The sequence below is a fragment of the Gadus morhua genome, chromosome 16 (genome assembly GCF_902167405.1).
Source record: "Gadus morhua chromosome 16, gadMor3.0, whole genome shotgun sequence".
NCBI classification, from domain to species: Eukaryota; Metazoa; Chordata; class Actinopteri; order Gadiformes; family Gadidae; genus Gadus; species Gadus morhua.
In genome coordinates, this window is record NC_044063.1 from 11865236 (window position 1) to 11882601 (window position 17366).

The 17366-nt window shown below is 39.8% G+C and overlaps 3 protein-coding genes across 3 annotated transcripts; all 3 read left to right on the plus strand.

Annotated features, from left to right (window-relative positions):
- Positions 1-2399: 2399 nt before the first annotated feature.
- LOC115560859 (extracellular calcium-sensing receptor-like) lies at positions 2400-6735 on the plus strand. The gene is made up of 6 exons (XM_030380480.1): positions 2400-2548; positions 2675-2966; positions 3125-3919; positions 4037-4264; positions 4337-4460; positions 5834-6735. Exons 1-6 carry the CDS (start codon positions 2415-2417, stop codon positions 6733-6735), a joined length of 2475 nt encoding a protein of 824 aa, XP_030236340.1. The 5' UTR covers positions 2400-2414.
- Positions 6736-8085: 1350 nt separating this feature from the next.
- LOC115560855 (extracellular calcium-sensing receptor-like) lies at positions 8086-12383 on the plus strand. Its single transcript, XM_030380475.1, has 6 exons — positions 8086-8219; positions 8344-8635; positions 8792-9586; positions 9699-9926; positions 9999-10122; positions 11482-12383. Exons 1-6 carry the CDS (start codon positions 8086-8088, stop codon positions 12381-12383), a joined length of 2475 nt encoding a protein of 824 aa, XP_030236335.1.
- Positions 12384-13369: 986 nt separating this feature from the next.
- On the plus strand, positions 13370-16516 carry LOC115561126 (extracellular calcium-sensing receptor-like). The gene is given in 7 exon segments (XM_030380947.1): positions 13370-13569; positions 13661-13952; positions 14114-14908; positions 15014-15241; positions 15333-15456; positions 15994-16467; positions 16470-16516. Coding segments are annotated over 7 exon segments (2094 nt in total). The 5' UTR covers positions 13370-13435.
- The last annotated feature ends 850 nt before the right edge of the window (positions 16517-17366 follow it).

A 17366-nucleotide genomic window follows, 5' to 3' on the forward strand; every position in this document is an offset into this window, starting at 1 on the left:
AACACTGACCAAAAGCAGCCTGATCTAACAAGTCTATCAATATCTCACAGACAGAAGTGTGTGCGATGTTCAAGAGAGTTAACACACGCAAGAGCCCCGGCGCAGACAACATCTGTGGCAATGTGTTAAAATTCTGTGCTGAACAACTGTCCCCAGTTCTCACAGATATTTTCCGGTCCTCTCTGGATCAGTGCATTGTTCCACTTTTATGGAAAACATAAACTATTATCCCCATCCCCATGATTCCTTCACCGACTGAGCACAACCACTACTGTAATGGCTAAAACTTGTCAATTGTTTTACCACTTCTTGTGAGTTCCGGTGTTTGCTTTGTTGAACGCGTGAAAATAGAGTCCATGAGACGTGGCTATAATGAACTTGACTTTGTTTATTTCTAACATCAGATGTAAATTAAAGCATTGAAGTTTTGTCTTTGTTTCTTTGTTTGTTGGTTCAGCTCAGTTGCGTTTCCTCGCCACGGTCCCGTCAGGTTCATGACAGGTTCACATCCAGTAGGCCCGTTCTGCTCACGGTCAATGATGGTATTCGCAGGCCGGAACTCTCCACTCTCCTTGGCCTGGCACACCTTTATGCTATAGTCAACTAGTGCCTGACCTATAGGGGGCACACACTCAGAAACAAATGACAATTTCCTAATTTGGGACAATTCAATACAAATAAGATCACTAATGATAATTTTGTCACACAAACTAAAATATCAAACTGAATACTCAAAAAAGGTCTCAAATGGCTCCTACAACTACCGTCCTATAGCATTAACTTCATTGGTAATGAAATGCTTCGAACGGATAGTAAAAAAATACATTTTACCAAGGATCAATCATCTACTAGACCCTCTGCAATTTGCTTATCAGTCCAGCAGGGGGGTTGATGATGCTATTTTAACCTTGCTACATCTTGCTTACACACAGCTGGAAGCTCCAAAAACACACATTAAAATTATATTCTTTGATTTCTCATCTGCATTTAACACCATCCACCCTAATACCCTGGCTCAGAGGCTGCAGGACGACTTTGAACTGGATGGAAGCCTGATACTCTGGCTCCTTGACTTCCTCAGTCAGAGAGTCCAACAGGTGAAGGTGGGCTCTTCTCTTTCTGATCAAATTATGACCAATATCGGCTCCCCCCAAGGGTGTGTGCTATCCCCCCTACTGTTTATACTATACACCAATAACTGCTCCAGCCCTCACCCTGGTAGGCATTTAATTAAGTTTGCTGATGATACAGCATTGGTCAGCCTCCTCCAAGGAGATGAGCAGGACCATGGCCCAGTCCTGCATGAGTTCCTTAACTGGTGTGAACAATCCCATCTCCTCCTAAACACCTCAAAGACTAAAGAGATGGCTATTGACTTTAGGAGAGACAAAGCATTTCATTCAACCATGAGTATAAGTATTTGGGGGTGGTTTTAGACCACAAGTTGAAGTGGGAGCCATACACGGAACTCATTCAGAAAAAAGGACAGCAAAGGCTTTAATTTTAAAAAAAGCTGATTTCATTTGATGCAGACCGTAAAATGGCTAAGATGTTCTACACTGCCTATGTGGAGAGTGTCTTGACCTTCTGCATAATCTGCTGGTTCGGCAGCGCAGCAGAAGCACAGAAGAGTAGGCTTAGGAAAATAGTGACCACTGCCAGCAAGCTGTTGGGTACTAATTCAAATAGTCAGGAAAACACCTACAGAGAGAGAGTTCAGAGTAAAGCAGAAATTATTTTAGCAAATTCAAAACACCCACTTTTCTCCACCTTCGAACTATTACCCTCAGGTAGCAGGTTTCGATACCCAGCCCTCTCCAAAAATAGAACAAAACAGTCAATCATTCCACAATCCATCAGCCTTTTAAACAAACATTTAAAAAGAAGTTTTTAATTGTTGGTTTAAAATGCCAACATCTTTAGATGTGTCCCTGAACTATGTGGAAAAAATGATGATTTGGGGGTTTTGTCCTGTCAGTGGTTGTTTATCTTTATTTACTTTTTTGTTGTTGTTTTTTTTATGTCGTTCATGTGTATCTGTCTTTTCACTGAGAACAATTTCCCCAAGGGGACAATACATTTCTAACTAACTAACTAACACACACACACACACACACACACACACACACACACACACACACACACACACACACACACACACACACACACACCTACACACCTACACACACACACACACACACACACACATACAGATTAGGATTATTGTCCCAATACATCATGTATCAAACTCCCTATAAAGGCCACTACTGTTTATGCTTTGTTCTTTGCTGCATGTGATGCCACCCATGTTAGTAATGCTCTCCACACAGAGGTGGTCGGAGCAGGGTTTGGCTCTTCTACAGCTTTTGCTCGTGGCGTCTTTCTCCAAGTCTGAGGAGCAAGTGTGCAGCCTGATGGGGGAGCCAGAGGAGCCCCAGCTCTTCAAGACTGGCGACGTCATCTTGGGTGGAATCTTCTCCTTCCAGAGCAACTGGAAGACTGTGGAGTTGACCTACGCGCACAGACCCCTACCACTGCAGTGCACTAGGTAATAAAAAATGTTGCATGTCTGTACATATACATTGTATTTCATCATTCAAAGTTTCACATCAAATTTAAAGTCATATGGGGTGGAACTAAATGCGTATTTGGATCCTTAACCATTTGATTCAAGTCTTAATTTCAGAGCGTTCCAGTATGCCCAGGCGATGCTATTTGCAATTGAAGAGATAAACAACAGCAGCGACCTTCTGCCCGGCATTACACTGGGATATATGATGTATGATACATGTGGTTCAATTGCCCGATCTGTGAGAGTGGCACTGGCTTTGACGGATGTTAATGAGGAAACAGCCTCCTTGTCAGATAATCCTTGTCGCGGCTCTGTCCCTGCCATTATTGGAGAGGCCTCCTCTTCCCCGTGCATGGCTATATCCACCGTCTTAGGACCTTTCTACATCCCACTGGTAAAGGGTTTCATAAAATAATCTCGAGCCTAATCATAGAAAATATTTCAAAAGCATTTACCTCCAAATTTGTATTTTTAATTCGATTTTTATAATTACTTTGTGAAATTTTAATCTATAATAATATTTTTTTTATATTGTTCCTCTCTATCCCCTAGGTTAGCCACTTTGCAACATGTGCTTGTCTTAGCAACAAAGTCCGGTATCCATCCTTCCTCAGAACCATACCCAGTGACTACTACCAGAGTAGAGCCCTAGCCCAAATGGTCAAGCACTTTGGTTGGACCTGGGTAGGGGCCATCAGATCTAGTGATGACTATGGGACTAATGGAATGGCCACATTCACAGACACAGCAACACAGCTCGGCATCTGCCTTGAGTACTCAGTCTCATTTTTCAGAACAGATCCATCAGAAAAGATACAGAGAATAATCAACATCATTAAGGGTTCCACTTCTCGGGTTATTGTCACCTTCCTGTCATACACTGATTTAGAAATACTCATTGATGAGTTTGCCCACCACAACCTCACAGGTTACCAATGGGTAGGCACTGAGGCCTGGATATCAGATTCTGTAACAGCTACGACAGAGGGTCACTACATCCTTGATGGCTCGGTTGGTCTTGCCATCCCAAAGGCCGAGGTCTCTGGGCTGAGAGAGTTCATGTTGGATGTGAAACCCCTAAACTCCTCTGGAGAGAAATTGTTCACACAGTTCTGGGAGACTGCATTTCATTGTAGCTTTAAACGGACAAAGGAAACAGCAGGAAGCCAGAAAGAGTGTACGGGTTATGAAGATCTCGCAGGATTAGAAAATAGCTTCAATGACATGTCACTGATGCCTATCTTTAACAATGTATATAAAGGAGTGTATGCAATAGCCCACAGTCTTCACAATATTCTTGGCTGTGGGCAAAAGTGTAGCAACACTGCATCACCAGATCCATTTACGGTGAGTTAAACACATAATGCTATATAATATAACTGTAACGTAAACGTTATTTGAAAAAAAAAAATCTCTTAATTAAGGAAATATATGATTAATAATAAATCAAGCATTTATTTTCAGATTTTGCAGAATATCAAAAATATTCATTTTAAAACCAAAGAGGGAGAGGAGGTTTACTTTAATGAGAATGGAGACCCAGCTGCAAAGTATGACATCATAAACTGGCAGCCCAAGAAGGATGGCAGTGTGGAGTTCGTTACTATCGGTCTCTATGATGCTTCTCTGCCTGAAGACAAACAACTCAATCTAGATAACAAGACGTTTAATTGGGCAAATAACTCAAAAAAGGTACAACTTGTTTTGGCACAATAATAAACCCAGGCCTCAGACCCCTTTATAAAATATGTTTTGCACATGCAGGTACCGGTGTCCATCTGCAGTGGAACCTGTGATTCGGGAACTCGCAAGGTCCTCCAGAAAGGAAAGCCTGTCTGCTGCTATGACTGTATACCCTGTGCAGAAGGCGAAGTCAGTAACACGACAGGTACTAGCATTGCTCTTAGTTCAATTAGGGAACCTTTTCACAAAAGTGTCAAGCAGATTAAAGACAGGGGAGGCTTATAACTTTATGTATGGACTGTTTCATAAAGGCAGTGTAGCTCGATCAGCAATTAGTGAAGCAGTCTAAATAATTAAACAGCCTAGCACTTTATGTTACCCGGCAGCTGTAAATCAAACAAGATAATGCTTTGAGACACTTCTATTTACTCATCTATGGCACATATCTTCTGCAAGTGATTTATCATGACAGTTAGATTATCTTTCCATTATGACTGTAATGTAAATATCCCAATCATGAACATCTATCGTCTAACAATCTACGTATGCATAAGATTACAATTTCATAATTGGCATTCACATTGGTCAGTAGCTTGAAAACAAACAGCCAAACTGGTTGCAGATGACTATTATATTCTTCTGTTTCCACAGACCATATGTGTTGACAACAAGTGTTTTGAAGGACAATGTGAAATGGCTTTTGAAGCTGTTTATAACCTGCATCTTGGTTCTTACCTTGCAAAGTATCAACATACTATGGGGTTTAGAATAGCATCAAAAGCTATTTTCAAGTGAATTAGAGTGGATCATTTTTTTTTTTATTGCGCCTTGATGGTTCAAAAGTGAAGGTTTTTCACACTCATTTTTATCATGGATTCTCATCACAAATCCAGAACACTTTAGAGGAAGCAATGCATATTTAGATTAAATTGTAAAGGTCCAGTGTGTAGGAACTATTGGCATCTAGCGGTGAGGTTGCAGATTACCACCAACTGAATATCCACCCCTCCCTTTACAAAGGTGGTGGGAAGGGTTACGGGGTCCTATACTTGGCGGTAATGTGTCAGTTGGTTCTACAAAAATGACTTCCTCATATAAAACAGCATCATGCTGCCGATTGTTAAGTGATGGGAATCGTTGATAGATTAAACAATTGTGTTTAGGTAAATTTAGTCCACAAAGGTATAGGTCAAAGCTTACAAGTAACATAGGGTATGATTGTCAATTTAAGATGCATAACCTCCAGTATTGTTTGTCAATTCTGGGCTTCTGTAGTAACATTCGGGTCCAAAGTTGAAGGCTCCATTGAAGATGACCTTTTCTCCGTGTAGATATAGAGGGTGCATTCTAAGGTTGCAAAAACACAACAATTCTTATTTCCATGGGATTAAACGCTAATTAAACATACTTAGCTATGATTATTATATTCCATTTGTCAATTCCGATCCTTATGCCACTTAATTCTATATACAGAACCTTTAATAATCATATGAGTGTTATGTATTTTACACAATGTTACTACTTTCCTCCAATTTGACATGAAATCTAATATTTATACCTTATTTTATTGAATTTTAGATTCTATCACTTGTGTGCGATGTCATCCTGAGTTCTGGTCCAATGAGAGAAGAGATGATTGTGAGAAAAAGGAAACTGAGTTTCTGTCATTTACTGAAATCATGGGATCAATTCTCACACTGTCTTCCTTGATAGGAGCCTGCTTGACAGCTACAGTGGCATTCATTTTCTTCAGACATAGGAATACTCCAATAGTCAAGGCCAACAACTCTGAGCTGAGCTTCCTGCTGCTCTTCTCCTTGACTTTGTGTTTCCTGTGTTCTCTGACCTTCATCGGCCGTCCCTCAGACTGGTCCTGTATGCTTCGCCACACAGCGTTTGGGATCACCTTTGTCCTCTGTATCTCTTGTGTTCTGGGGAAAACTCTTGCTGTGTTGATGGCATTTAAGGCTACACTACCAGGTAGTAATCTTATGAAATGGTTTGGACCAAGACGACAGAGAATTGTTGTTCTGGCTTTTACTTTTATACAAATTGGGATTTGTATTGTTTGGTTAACAGCCAACCCTCCTTATCCGTTTAAGAATTTAAGACATTTTAAAGATAAGATCATTCTAGAATGTGCATTAGGATCCCCTATAGGGTTCTGGGCTGTGTTGGGGTATATAGGACTCCTAGCTTTGTTATGTTTCATACTTGCTTTTCTGGCCAGAAAGCTGCCTGATAACTTCAATGAGGCCAAATTCATCACCTTCAGTATGTTGATATTCTGTGCAGTCTGGATGACCTTCATCCCTGCTTATGTCAGTTCTCCTGGGAAGTTCAGTGTGGTTGTTGAAATATTTGCCATCCTGGCCTCTAGTTTTGGGTTACTATTTTGTATTTTTTTCCCAAAATGCTACATAATATTGTTGAAACCAGAAAAAAACACAAAAAAGAACATGATGGATAAGAAGAGTTAGATTCCAAGCGCTACATTATATTGCTTACATTAGAGAAAATACAGAGAAACATTTGATGGGCCAGATAACACAAAGAACATTATAGATGACATTGCATTATACATACACACTGTATTCTACAACATTGGAAAGGTGGTTTTCTTTGAAGTGGATGTACATAAATATATATCATATATAATAACTACTGTAATTAAAGTTTGACCACATTTCACATAATGCAAACTATGTAATTATATAAAAATCATGGCAACATAACGAATCTCCTTTCACCAAGCCATGAATGATGTTACTAGTAAAATGTAAAATTAAGTTATGGGCCACTGTGTTTTTATGCTTGCAATGATACTAATGTGCAAAAATTATTATTGAAGAAAGAATATATTATCAGTGTAAATTATTAATGCAATTTACATTATCTTGATGTCATATTTTTCATGTACTTGATTCCTTGTACAAAAACATGGGTAAAGTAACGAAATAAAATAACCATGGAAACGTCTGTGCTTGTCCGGGCATAATTTCACCAACACAACTTTGAGTTACAGTAAAGTCTTTCACGCTAGATTGGCAAAAATAAAGGCTACAATAAAATAAATAAATAAAAACTAGAAAAGCCTTAATCTAGCCAGTTAAAATACATATACGGTATGCTTTGAGTTGTTTCAATTGCACAACTATCATATCATCCCCGACATAGCAGTCATAATTAAAAGTAGCCAACAGTACTTGTAAAAAACAACCCCCATAAGTTCCTTATGAACATACGTCAGCCTTATGCTACACTGTTCCCTAGCGGCTTGGCTGTCCTGATTCATGGGGTCAGGTCAAATGTAGACACTACTGGAGCAGATTGCCAACCTTCCCTACATACTCTCTACAATGACTCATACAAGAAGAAGAGAGCTCATTCATGACCTCTCTTCATGTGCATGTGCATGCACACACACACACACACACACACACACACACACACACACACACACACACAAAAACTATCACACACCCACCCCCACCCCCCCACACATACACATACACATACATACACACACACACACAAACACACACACACACACACACACACACACACACACACACACACACACACACACACACACACACACACACACACACACACAAAACACCATACAGATTAGAATTATTGTCCCAATACATCATGTATCAAACTCCCTATAAAGGCCACTACTGTGTATGCTTTGTTCTTTGCTGCATGTGATGCCACCCGTGTTAGGTATGCTCTCCACACAGAGGTGGTCAGAGCAGGGTTTGGCTCTTCTACAGCTTTTGCTCGTGGCGTCTTTCTCCAAGTCTGAGGAGCAAGTGTGCAGCCTGATGGGGGAGCCAGAGGAGCCCCAGCTCTTCAAGACTGGGGACATCATCTTGGGTGGTATTTTCTCGTTCCACAGCAACTGGAAGACTGTGGAGCCGACCTACGAGCGCAGACCCCTACCACTGCAGTGCACTAGGTAATAAAAAATGTTGCATGTCTATATACATACATATACATTGCATTTCATCATTTAAGGTTTCACATCAAATTTAAAGTCATATGATACATGCGTATTTGGATCCTTAACCATTTGATTCAAGTCTTAATTTCAGAGCGTTCCAGTATGCCCAGGCGATGCTATTTGCAATTGAAGAGATAAACAACAGCAGCGACCTTCTGCCCGGCATTACACTGGGATATATGATATATGATGCATGTGGTTCAATTGCACGATCTGTGAGAGTGGCGCTGGCTTTGACGGATGTTAATGAGGAAACAGCCTCCTTGTCTGATAAACCTTGTCGTGGCTCTGTCCCTGCCATTATGGGAGAAACCTCCTCTTCCCCCTGCATGGCTATATCCACCGTCTTAGGACCTTTCTACATCCCACTGGTAAAGGGTTTCATAAAATAATCTCGAGCCTAATCATAGAATATATTTCAAAAGCATTTGCTTCTAAATTTGTAGTTTTATGTTGATTTTTATATTCACTTTGTGTAACTTATCTATAATAACACATTTGTTATATCGTTCCTCTCTATCCCCTAGGTTAGCCACTTTGCAACATGTGCTTGTCTTAGCAACAAAGTCAAGTATCCATCATTCCTCAGAACCATACCCAGTGACTACTACCAGAGTAGAGCCCTAGCCCAAATGGTCAAGCACTTTGGTTGGACCTGGGTAGGGGCCATCAGATCTAGTGATGACTATGGGACTAATGGAATGGCCATATTCACAGACACAGCAACACAGCTCGGCATCTGCCTTGAGTACTCAGTCTCATTTTTCAGAACTGATCCAGCAGAAAAGATAAAGAGAATAATAGACATCATTAAGGGTTCCACTTCTCGGGTAATTGTCACCTTCCTGTCACACATGGATTTGGAAATACTCATTGAGGAGTTTGCCCACCACAACCTCACAGGTTACCAATGGGTAGGCACGGAGGCCTGGATATCAGATTCTGTAACTGCTACGACAGAGGGTCACTACATCCTTGATGGCTCGGTTGGTCTTGCCATCCCAAAGGCTGATGTCACTGGACTGAGAGAGTTCATGTTGCATGTGAAACCACTCAACTCCTCTGGAGAGAAATTGTTCACAAAGTTCTGGGAGACCGCTTTTCATTGTAGCTTTAAATGGACAAAAGAAACAGCAGGCAGTCAGAAAGAGTGTACTGGTTATGAAGATATCGCAGGGTTGGAAAATAGCTTCAATGACATGTCACTTATGCCTATCTTTAACAATGTATATAAAGGAGTGTATGCAATAGCGCACAGTCTTCATAATATTCTTGGCTGTGGGCAAAAGTGTAGCAACACTGCATCACCAGATCCATTCACGGTCAGTTATACACATAATGCTATATAATATAAATGTAACGTAAACGCTGTTATAAAAAAAACTTGTCTGAAGGAAATACATGATGAATAATAAATCAAGCATCTATTTTCAGATTTTGCAAAATATCAAAAAAATTAATTTTAAAACAAAAGAGGGAGAGGAGGTTTACTTTAATGAGAATGGAGACCCAGCTGCAAAGTATGACATCATAAACTGGCAACCCAAGAAGGATGGCAGTGTGGAGTTTGTTACTATCGGTCTCTATGATGCTTCTCTGCCTGAAGACAAACAACTCAATCTAGATAACAAGACGTTTAATTGGGCAAATAACTCAAAAAAGGTACAACTTGTTTTGGCACAATAATAAACCCAGGCCTCAGACCCCTTTATAAAATATGTTTTGCACATGCAGGTACCGGTGTCCATCTGCAGTGGAACCTGTGATTCGGGAACTCGCAAGGTCCTCCAGAAAGGAAAGCCTGTCTGCTGCTATGACTGTATACCGTGTGCAGAAGGCGAAATCAGTAACAGGACAGGTACTAGCATTGCTCTTAGTTCAATTAGGGAACCCTTTCACAGAAGTGTCAAAGCAGATTAAAGACAGGGGAGGCTTATAACTTTATCTATGGACTGTTTCATAAAGGCAGTGTAGCTTGATTAGCAATTAGTGAAGCAGTCTAAATAATTAAACGGCCTAGCACTTTATGTTACCCAGCAGCTGTAAATCAAACAAGATAATGCATTGAGACACTTCTATTTACTCATCTATGGCACTTATCTGCAAGTAATTTATCATGACAGTTAGATTATCCTTCCATTATGACTGTAATGTAAATATCCCAATCATGAACATCTATCGTCTAACAATCTATGCATAAGATCACAATTTCATAATTGGCATTCACATTAGTCAGTTGCTTGAAAACAAACAGCCAAACTGGTTGGAGGTGACTATTATATTCTTCTGTTTCCACAGACCATATGTGTTGACAACAAGTGTTTTGAAGGACAATGTGAAATGGCTTTTGAAGCTGTTAATAACCTGCATCTTGGTTCTTAACTTGCAAAGTATCAACATACTATGGGGGTTAGGAGAGCTTCAAAAGCCCTTTTCAAGTGAATTAGTGTTGTTAAAAAAATACTTATTGCGCTTTGATGCTTAAAAAGTGAAGTTTTTTTGCATTTATTTTTATCATGGGTTCTCATCACAATCCAGAAGACCTTAGAGAAAGCAATGCAGTTTTAGATTACATTGTAAAGGTCCAGTATGTAGGAACTATTGGCATCTAGCGGTGAGGTTGCCGATTACCACCTTCTTAATATCCACCCCTCCCTTTACAAAGATGTAGGAAGGGTTACGGGGGCCTGTACTTGGCGGTAATGTGTCAGTCGGTTCCACCAAAATGATTTCATCATCTAAGACAGTATCAAGTTGCCAAAAGTTAAGTGATGGGAATCCTTGATGGATTCCTTAATTGTATTTAGTTTAGCTGTCCGAAAAAGTATAGGTCAAAGTTTACAAGTAAGATAGGGTATGATTGTCAATTAAAGATGCGCAACTTCTAGAGTCTTTTGTCCATTCTGGGCGTCCGTAGTACAATTTGGGTCCAAAGTGGCAGGGTCCATTGAAAATGACCTTTCCTCAGTGTAGATATAGAGGGTGCATTCGAAGGTGCCAAAAACACAATTCTTATTTTCATGGGATTAAACACTAATAAAACAAACTTAGTTATGATTATTATATTCCATTTGTCAAGTCTGTTCCTAATGACACTCAATTCTATACACGGCACCTTTAATAATCATAAGATTGTTATGTATTTTACACAATGTTACTACTTTCCTTAAAATGTTCATGAAATCTAATGTTTATACCTTATTTTATTGAATTTTAGATTCTATCACTTGTGTGCGATGTCATCCTGAGTTCTGGTCCAATGAGAGAAGAGATGATTGTGAGAAAAAGGAAACTGAGTTTCTGTCATTTACTGAAATCATGGGATCAATTCTCACACTGTCTTCCTTGATAGGAGCCTGCTTGACTGCTACAGTGGCATTCATTTTCTTCAGACATAGGAATACTCCAATAGTCAAGGCCAACAACTCTGAGCTGAGCTTCCTGCTGCTCTTCTCCTTGACTCTGTGTTTCCTGTGTTCTCTGACCTTCATCGGCCGTCCATCAGACTGGTCCTGTATGCTTCGCCACACAGCGTTTGGGATCACCTTTGTCCTCTGTATCTCTTGTGTTCTGGGGAAAACTCTTGCTGTGTTGATGGCCTTTAAAGCTACACTACCCGGTAGCAATCTTATGAAATGGTTTGGACCTCGCCGACAGAGAATTGTTGTTCTGGCTTTTACTTTTATACAAGTTGGGATTTGTATTGTTTGGTTAACAGCCAACCCTCCCTATCCATTTAAGAATTTCAGACATTTTAAAGATAAGATCATTCTAGAATGTGCATTAGGATCCCCTATAGGGTTCTGGGCTGTGTTGGGGTACATAGGACTCTTAGCTTTATTATGTTTCATACTGGCTTTTCTGGCCAGAAAGCTGCCTGATAACTTCAATGAGGCCAAATTCATCACCTTCAGCATGTTGATATTCTGTGCAGTCTGGATGACCTTCATCCCTGCTTATGTCAGTTCTCCTGGGAAGTTCAGTGTTGCTGTGGAAATATTTGCTATCCTGGCCTCTAGTTTTGGGTTACTATTTTGTATTTTCTTCCCTAAATGCTACATAATATTGTTTAAACCAGAAAGAAACACAAAAAAGAACATGATGGATAAGAAGAGTTAGATTAGTAGATGTACTCGTTCATAGTTAAATAATATATATTTCATTAATGACTGTAGCATGAATGACTGGGACAAATTATATTTTTGCCATCTTTGCAGCTTGATTTGTGCTTTTCTAGCTTTATTCAAAAGAACAATAGCTATCATTTTAATTACTTATTAAAATATAATCATAAAGAGATTCAAATAACCACCCATCTTGCCTTTTTGCCAATTGCTCCCTGTTAAAAATGATACAACGAGTTTTAAAATGTTCAGTCAGTAAACTCAAAGGAAATGAAATAATGTTCTGCACAAAGATAATATGGTGCCGTCTCATTATCATCAAAGTGGATCATTTCTAATGAAAACAGAACAGAAACAAGACTGCCTCCTTCTACTGCTCTGACACACATTTTCTTCCCACACTGACATTCATATTCGTCTCAATGTAACAACACCATGTATATAAATACGGTGATCAATAGTAGAAATGCAAATGCTCCAATCACAGCAAAAACATGCAAATACTACGTCAAACTGCATCAAGAAACTATCTAGTTAAGTCCTATGTGCTATAGTTTGAGCTGAAACCTGACCTAGTTTTGAGACTTATTAGGCTCCATCACTTGGGGGCTGATAATCATAACAATAAAACAAATATAATATTGTCACATCATTTATGTTTGCGTTTCCATCATACTAACCTTAATCAACTTATGGGCATATCTGCCAGTTAACTTATCTAAAAGCATTCATAACGATTCCATTTTGCTTTCTCTGCATTACATTTTTATTAAATAAATGGGTAACGTTTGGTTTAACAAGTGTGCTCACCTGAACAAATTGTTTACCCCCTACCCCAGAAGGTTTAATACTGTCAGATTACTATATTTGATACACTCCTCTTTGATATAAATACCATTGCTGTATCAGCCTTGTTCTTTGCTGCATGTGATGCCACCCATGTTAGGTATGCTCTCCACACAGAGGTGGTCGGAGCAGGGTTTGGCTCTTCTGCAGCTTTTGCTCGTGGCGTCCTTTTCCAAGTCTGAGGAGCGAGCATGCAGCCTAATGGGGGAGCCAGAGGAGCCCCAGCTCTTCAAGACTGGAGACATCATTTTGGGTGGTATCTTCTCGTTCCACAGCAGCTGGAGGACTGTGGAGTCGTCCTACATGCACAGACCACTACCACTCCAGTGTATAAGGTAGTTTAAAATTGTATATATACATATAGATTTAACTAATTCTAAAGGACATGTTTTGATGTTATATGTAATAAATACCCTTTGGTTCAAGTCTGAATTTCAGAGCGTTCCAGTTTGCCCAGTCAATGCTGTTTGCCATTGAGGAGATAAACAACAGCACAGACCTTCTGCCTGGCATTAAACTAGGCTACAAGATGTATGATGTATGTGGTTCACTTGCGCGAGCTGTCAGAGTCGCACTTTCTTTGATCAATGGAAATGAGGAAACAGCCACCATGTCTGAGGAGCCATGCAGTGGATCTGTCCCTGCCATTATAGGAGTGACCTCATCTTCCCCCTGTATGGCTGTATCCACAGTAATTGGACCTTTTCACACCCCAATGGTGAAGTGTTTCAAAATAATCCTTGGTTGAACATTGAGATATCATGTGTCTTTTTTTACGGTTCTAGCTGTCTGAATCTTTTCATTTGTGTTAATTTCTCACTTTGTACGTTTTTCTGATCTGTAATAATGCATTTCTGATATTATTCTCTGTCCCCCCAGGTCAGCCACTTTGCAACATGTGCTTGTCTTAGCAACAAAGTCAAGTATCCATCCTTCCTCAGAACCATACCAAGTGACTACTACCAAAGTAGAGCTCTAGCCCAAATGGTCAAGCACTTTGGTTGGACCTGGGTAGGGGCTATTAGAACAAATGATGACTACGGGAACAATGGAATGGCCACATTTATAGAAATAGCCACACAGCTCGGCATCTGCCTTGAGTACTCATTGCCTTTTTTCAGGACAGATTCACCCGAACAAAAGCAGAAGATTATAGACACCATTAAGGGTTCCTCTTCCAAGGTTATTATTGGGTTCCTCTCTCATATGGATATGGATGTACTAATAGAGGAGTTTGCCCACCACAACCTCACAGGGTTCCAATGGATAGGCACTGAAAGCTGGATATCGGATTCCCAAACTGCTATTGCAAAGGGCAACTACATCCTTGAAGGCTCTATTGGCCTGGCCATCCGAAAGGCCCATGTCACTGGCCTGAGAGAGTTCATGTTGGATGTGAAACCACTCAACTTCTCTGGAAATAAATTATTCACAGAGTTCTGGGAGACAGCCTTTGGTTGCATTTTTCATCATAACAAGCAAACAGGAGAAAATCTAGAACAATGTACAGGTTTTGAAGACCTTACGGAGATAAAAAACAGCTTCCATGACATGTCACTTATGCCTATCTTTAACAATGTATATAAAGCAGTGTATGCAGTTGCCCACACTCTTCATCAAATTCTTGGCTGTGGAGACATGTGCAGCAACACTATAGCATCAGATCCGCAAGTGGTGAGTTATAAACAAATGTGATTAACTTTAAATTATTCTGTAGATTGGTGATTTAAAAAGGCACTGAATGCGAACATTGTGCTAAAATTAAGCATTTGCCATCAGATTTTGCAGCATTTAAAAAAAATTAGGTTCAAAACAAAAGAGGGAGAGGAAGTTTACTTTAATGAGAATGGAGACCCAGCTGCAAAGTATGACATCATAAACTGGCAGCCCAAGAAGGATGGCAGTGTGGAGTTTGTTACTATTGGCCTCTATGATGCGTCTCTGCCTGAAGACAAACAGCTACATCTAGATAACCTAACCTTGACCTGGGCAAATAACTCAAAACAGGTTAAGTTATTTTTTCCATTAAATAATGATCAGCACAGTCAAGTTCAGATCAGTACAGTGGAATCAACTCTGACTGTGTATTCACATGCAGGTACCTATCTCAGTCTGCAGCGGGACATGTACTTTGGGAACTCGCAAGGTCCTCCAGAAAGGAAAGCCTGTCTGCTGCTATGACTGTATACCGTGTGCAGAGGGGGAAGTCAGTAACACAACAGGTACTATAGTGTTAATCAAGATAATGTAGGGTAGTGCCATAAATATATGAATTAGTTGTCAACCATTCTTTTAGGCAGTTAATCATCACAAGAAAGTTACTATGAATTTGTTAATGGAGCATTTATACAGTAAATGCAGAGTAAGTAAAGTTGCATCCTATAACTTTGATATGTGTTTCCTTAAGGAAGTGGTTATTGCCAAGGAATGAGTGGAGTAGGCTAAGCAATACAGTGCTCAAGCCCTGTTGGTCTCTTGCACAAACAAGACCATTATTAATGCTGTGGGCCACAACTATGTTTATTTGACATGCATTCATGTGAAAAAGTCTCCATTACTAATATTACACTGATTATAATTACACAAAAATTAGATGAATACACTAAACATTCTAAGCAATATTAGAAAGTAAATAACAAGACTAGTGAGACAAAATACATTTATAAATGCTACATTTTTCCTCATCATGCTACATTCTTTCATAAAAAAATGTCTCTCAATAAATGTGATAATTGAATGTATATTTCATTTAATTTTAGATTCGATCACCTGTGTAAAATGCCATCCTGAGTTCTGGTCCAATGAGAGAAGAGATGAATGTGAGAAAAAGGAAACTGAGTTTTTGTCATATACCGAAATCATGGGGACAATTCTCACAGTGTCTTCCTTGTTAGGAGCCTGCTTGACTGCTACAGTGGCATTCATTTTCTTCAGACATAGGAATACTCCAATAGTCAAGGCCAACAACTCTGAGCTGAGCTTCCTGCTGCTCTTCTCCTTGACTCTGTGTTTCCTGTGTTCTCTGACCTTCATCGGCCGTCCCTCAGACTGGTCCTGTATGCTTCGCCACACAGCGTTTGGGATCACCTTTGTCCTCTGTATTTCTTGTGTTCTGGGGAAAACTCTTGCTGTGTTGATGGCCTTTAAGGCCACACTACCCGGCAGTAATCTTATGAAATGGTTTGGACCTCGTCGACAGAGAATCGTTGTTCTAGCTTTTACTTTTATACAAGTTGTGATTTGTATAGTTTGGTTAATAGCCAACCCTCCCTATCCGTTTAAGAATTTAAGACATTTTAAGGATAAAATCATTCTAGAATGTGCGTTAGGATCCCCTATAGGGTTCTGGGCTGTGTTGGGGTACATAGGACTCTTAGCTTTGTTATGTTTCATACTGGCTTTTCTGGCCAGAAAGCTGCCTGATAACTTCAATGAGGCCAAATTCATCACCTTCAGCATGTTGATATTCTGTGCAGTCTGGATGACCTTCATCCCTGCTTATGTCAGTTCTCCTGGGAAGTTCAGTGTGGCTGTGGAAATATTTGCTATCCTGGCCTCTAGTTTTGGGTTACTTTTTTGTATTTTTATTCCAAAATGCTACATAATATTGTTGAAACCAGAAAGAAACACAAAAAAGAATATGATGGATAAGAAGAGTTAGTTTTGCAAAAGTTTATATTCACAGTCCAAAAAATATGTTTTCCAATAAAGACTTTAGCATTCATCAGCGTAACATTTGTTCTTTGTGCCATCCTAGCCTCTTGGTTTGTTATTTTCTATCTTTATTTCAAAGTGCTATATCTATCATTTCAATAATTGATCATATGTAATTATATTAAGATTGTGACATTCAAACTAGAAGATGCATTTCCTGCAGAAAATGCGGTGGGTGCTGTAGTGCAAAGAAAGGTTGGAAATAAGTTGTAATAAAGCCACACCGTGTGTGTGTGTGTGTGTGTGTGTGTGTGTGTGTGTGTGTGTGTGTGTGTGTGTGTGTGTGTGTCCGGTGTGTGTGTGTGTGTGTGTGTGTGTGTGTGTGTGTCCGGTGTGTGTGTGTGTGTGTGTGTGTGTGTGTGTGTGTGTGTGTGTGTGTGTGTGTGTGTGTGTGGTAGTAACTTGGAAAAGTATGGTA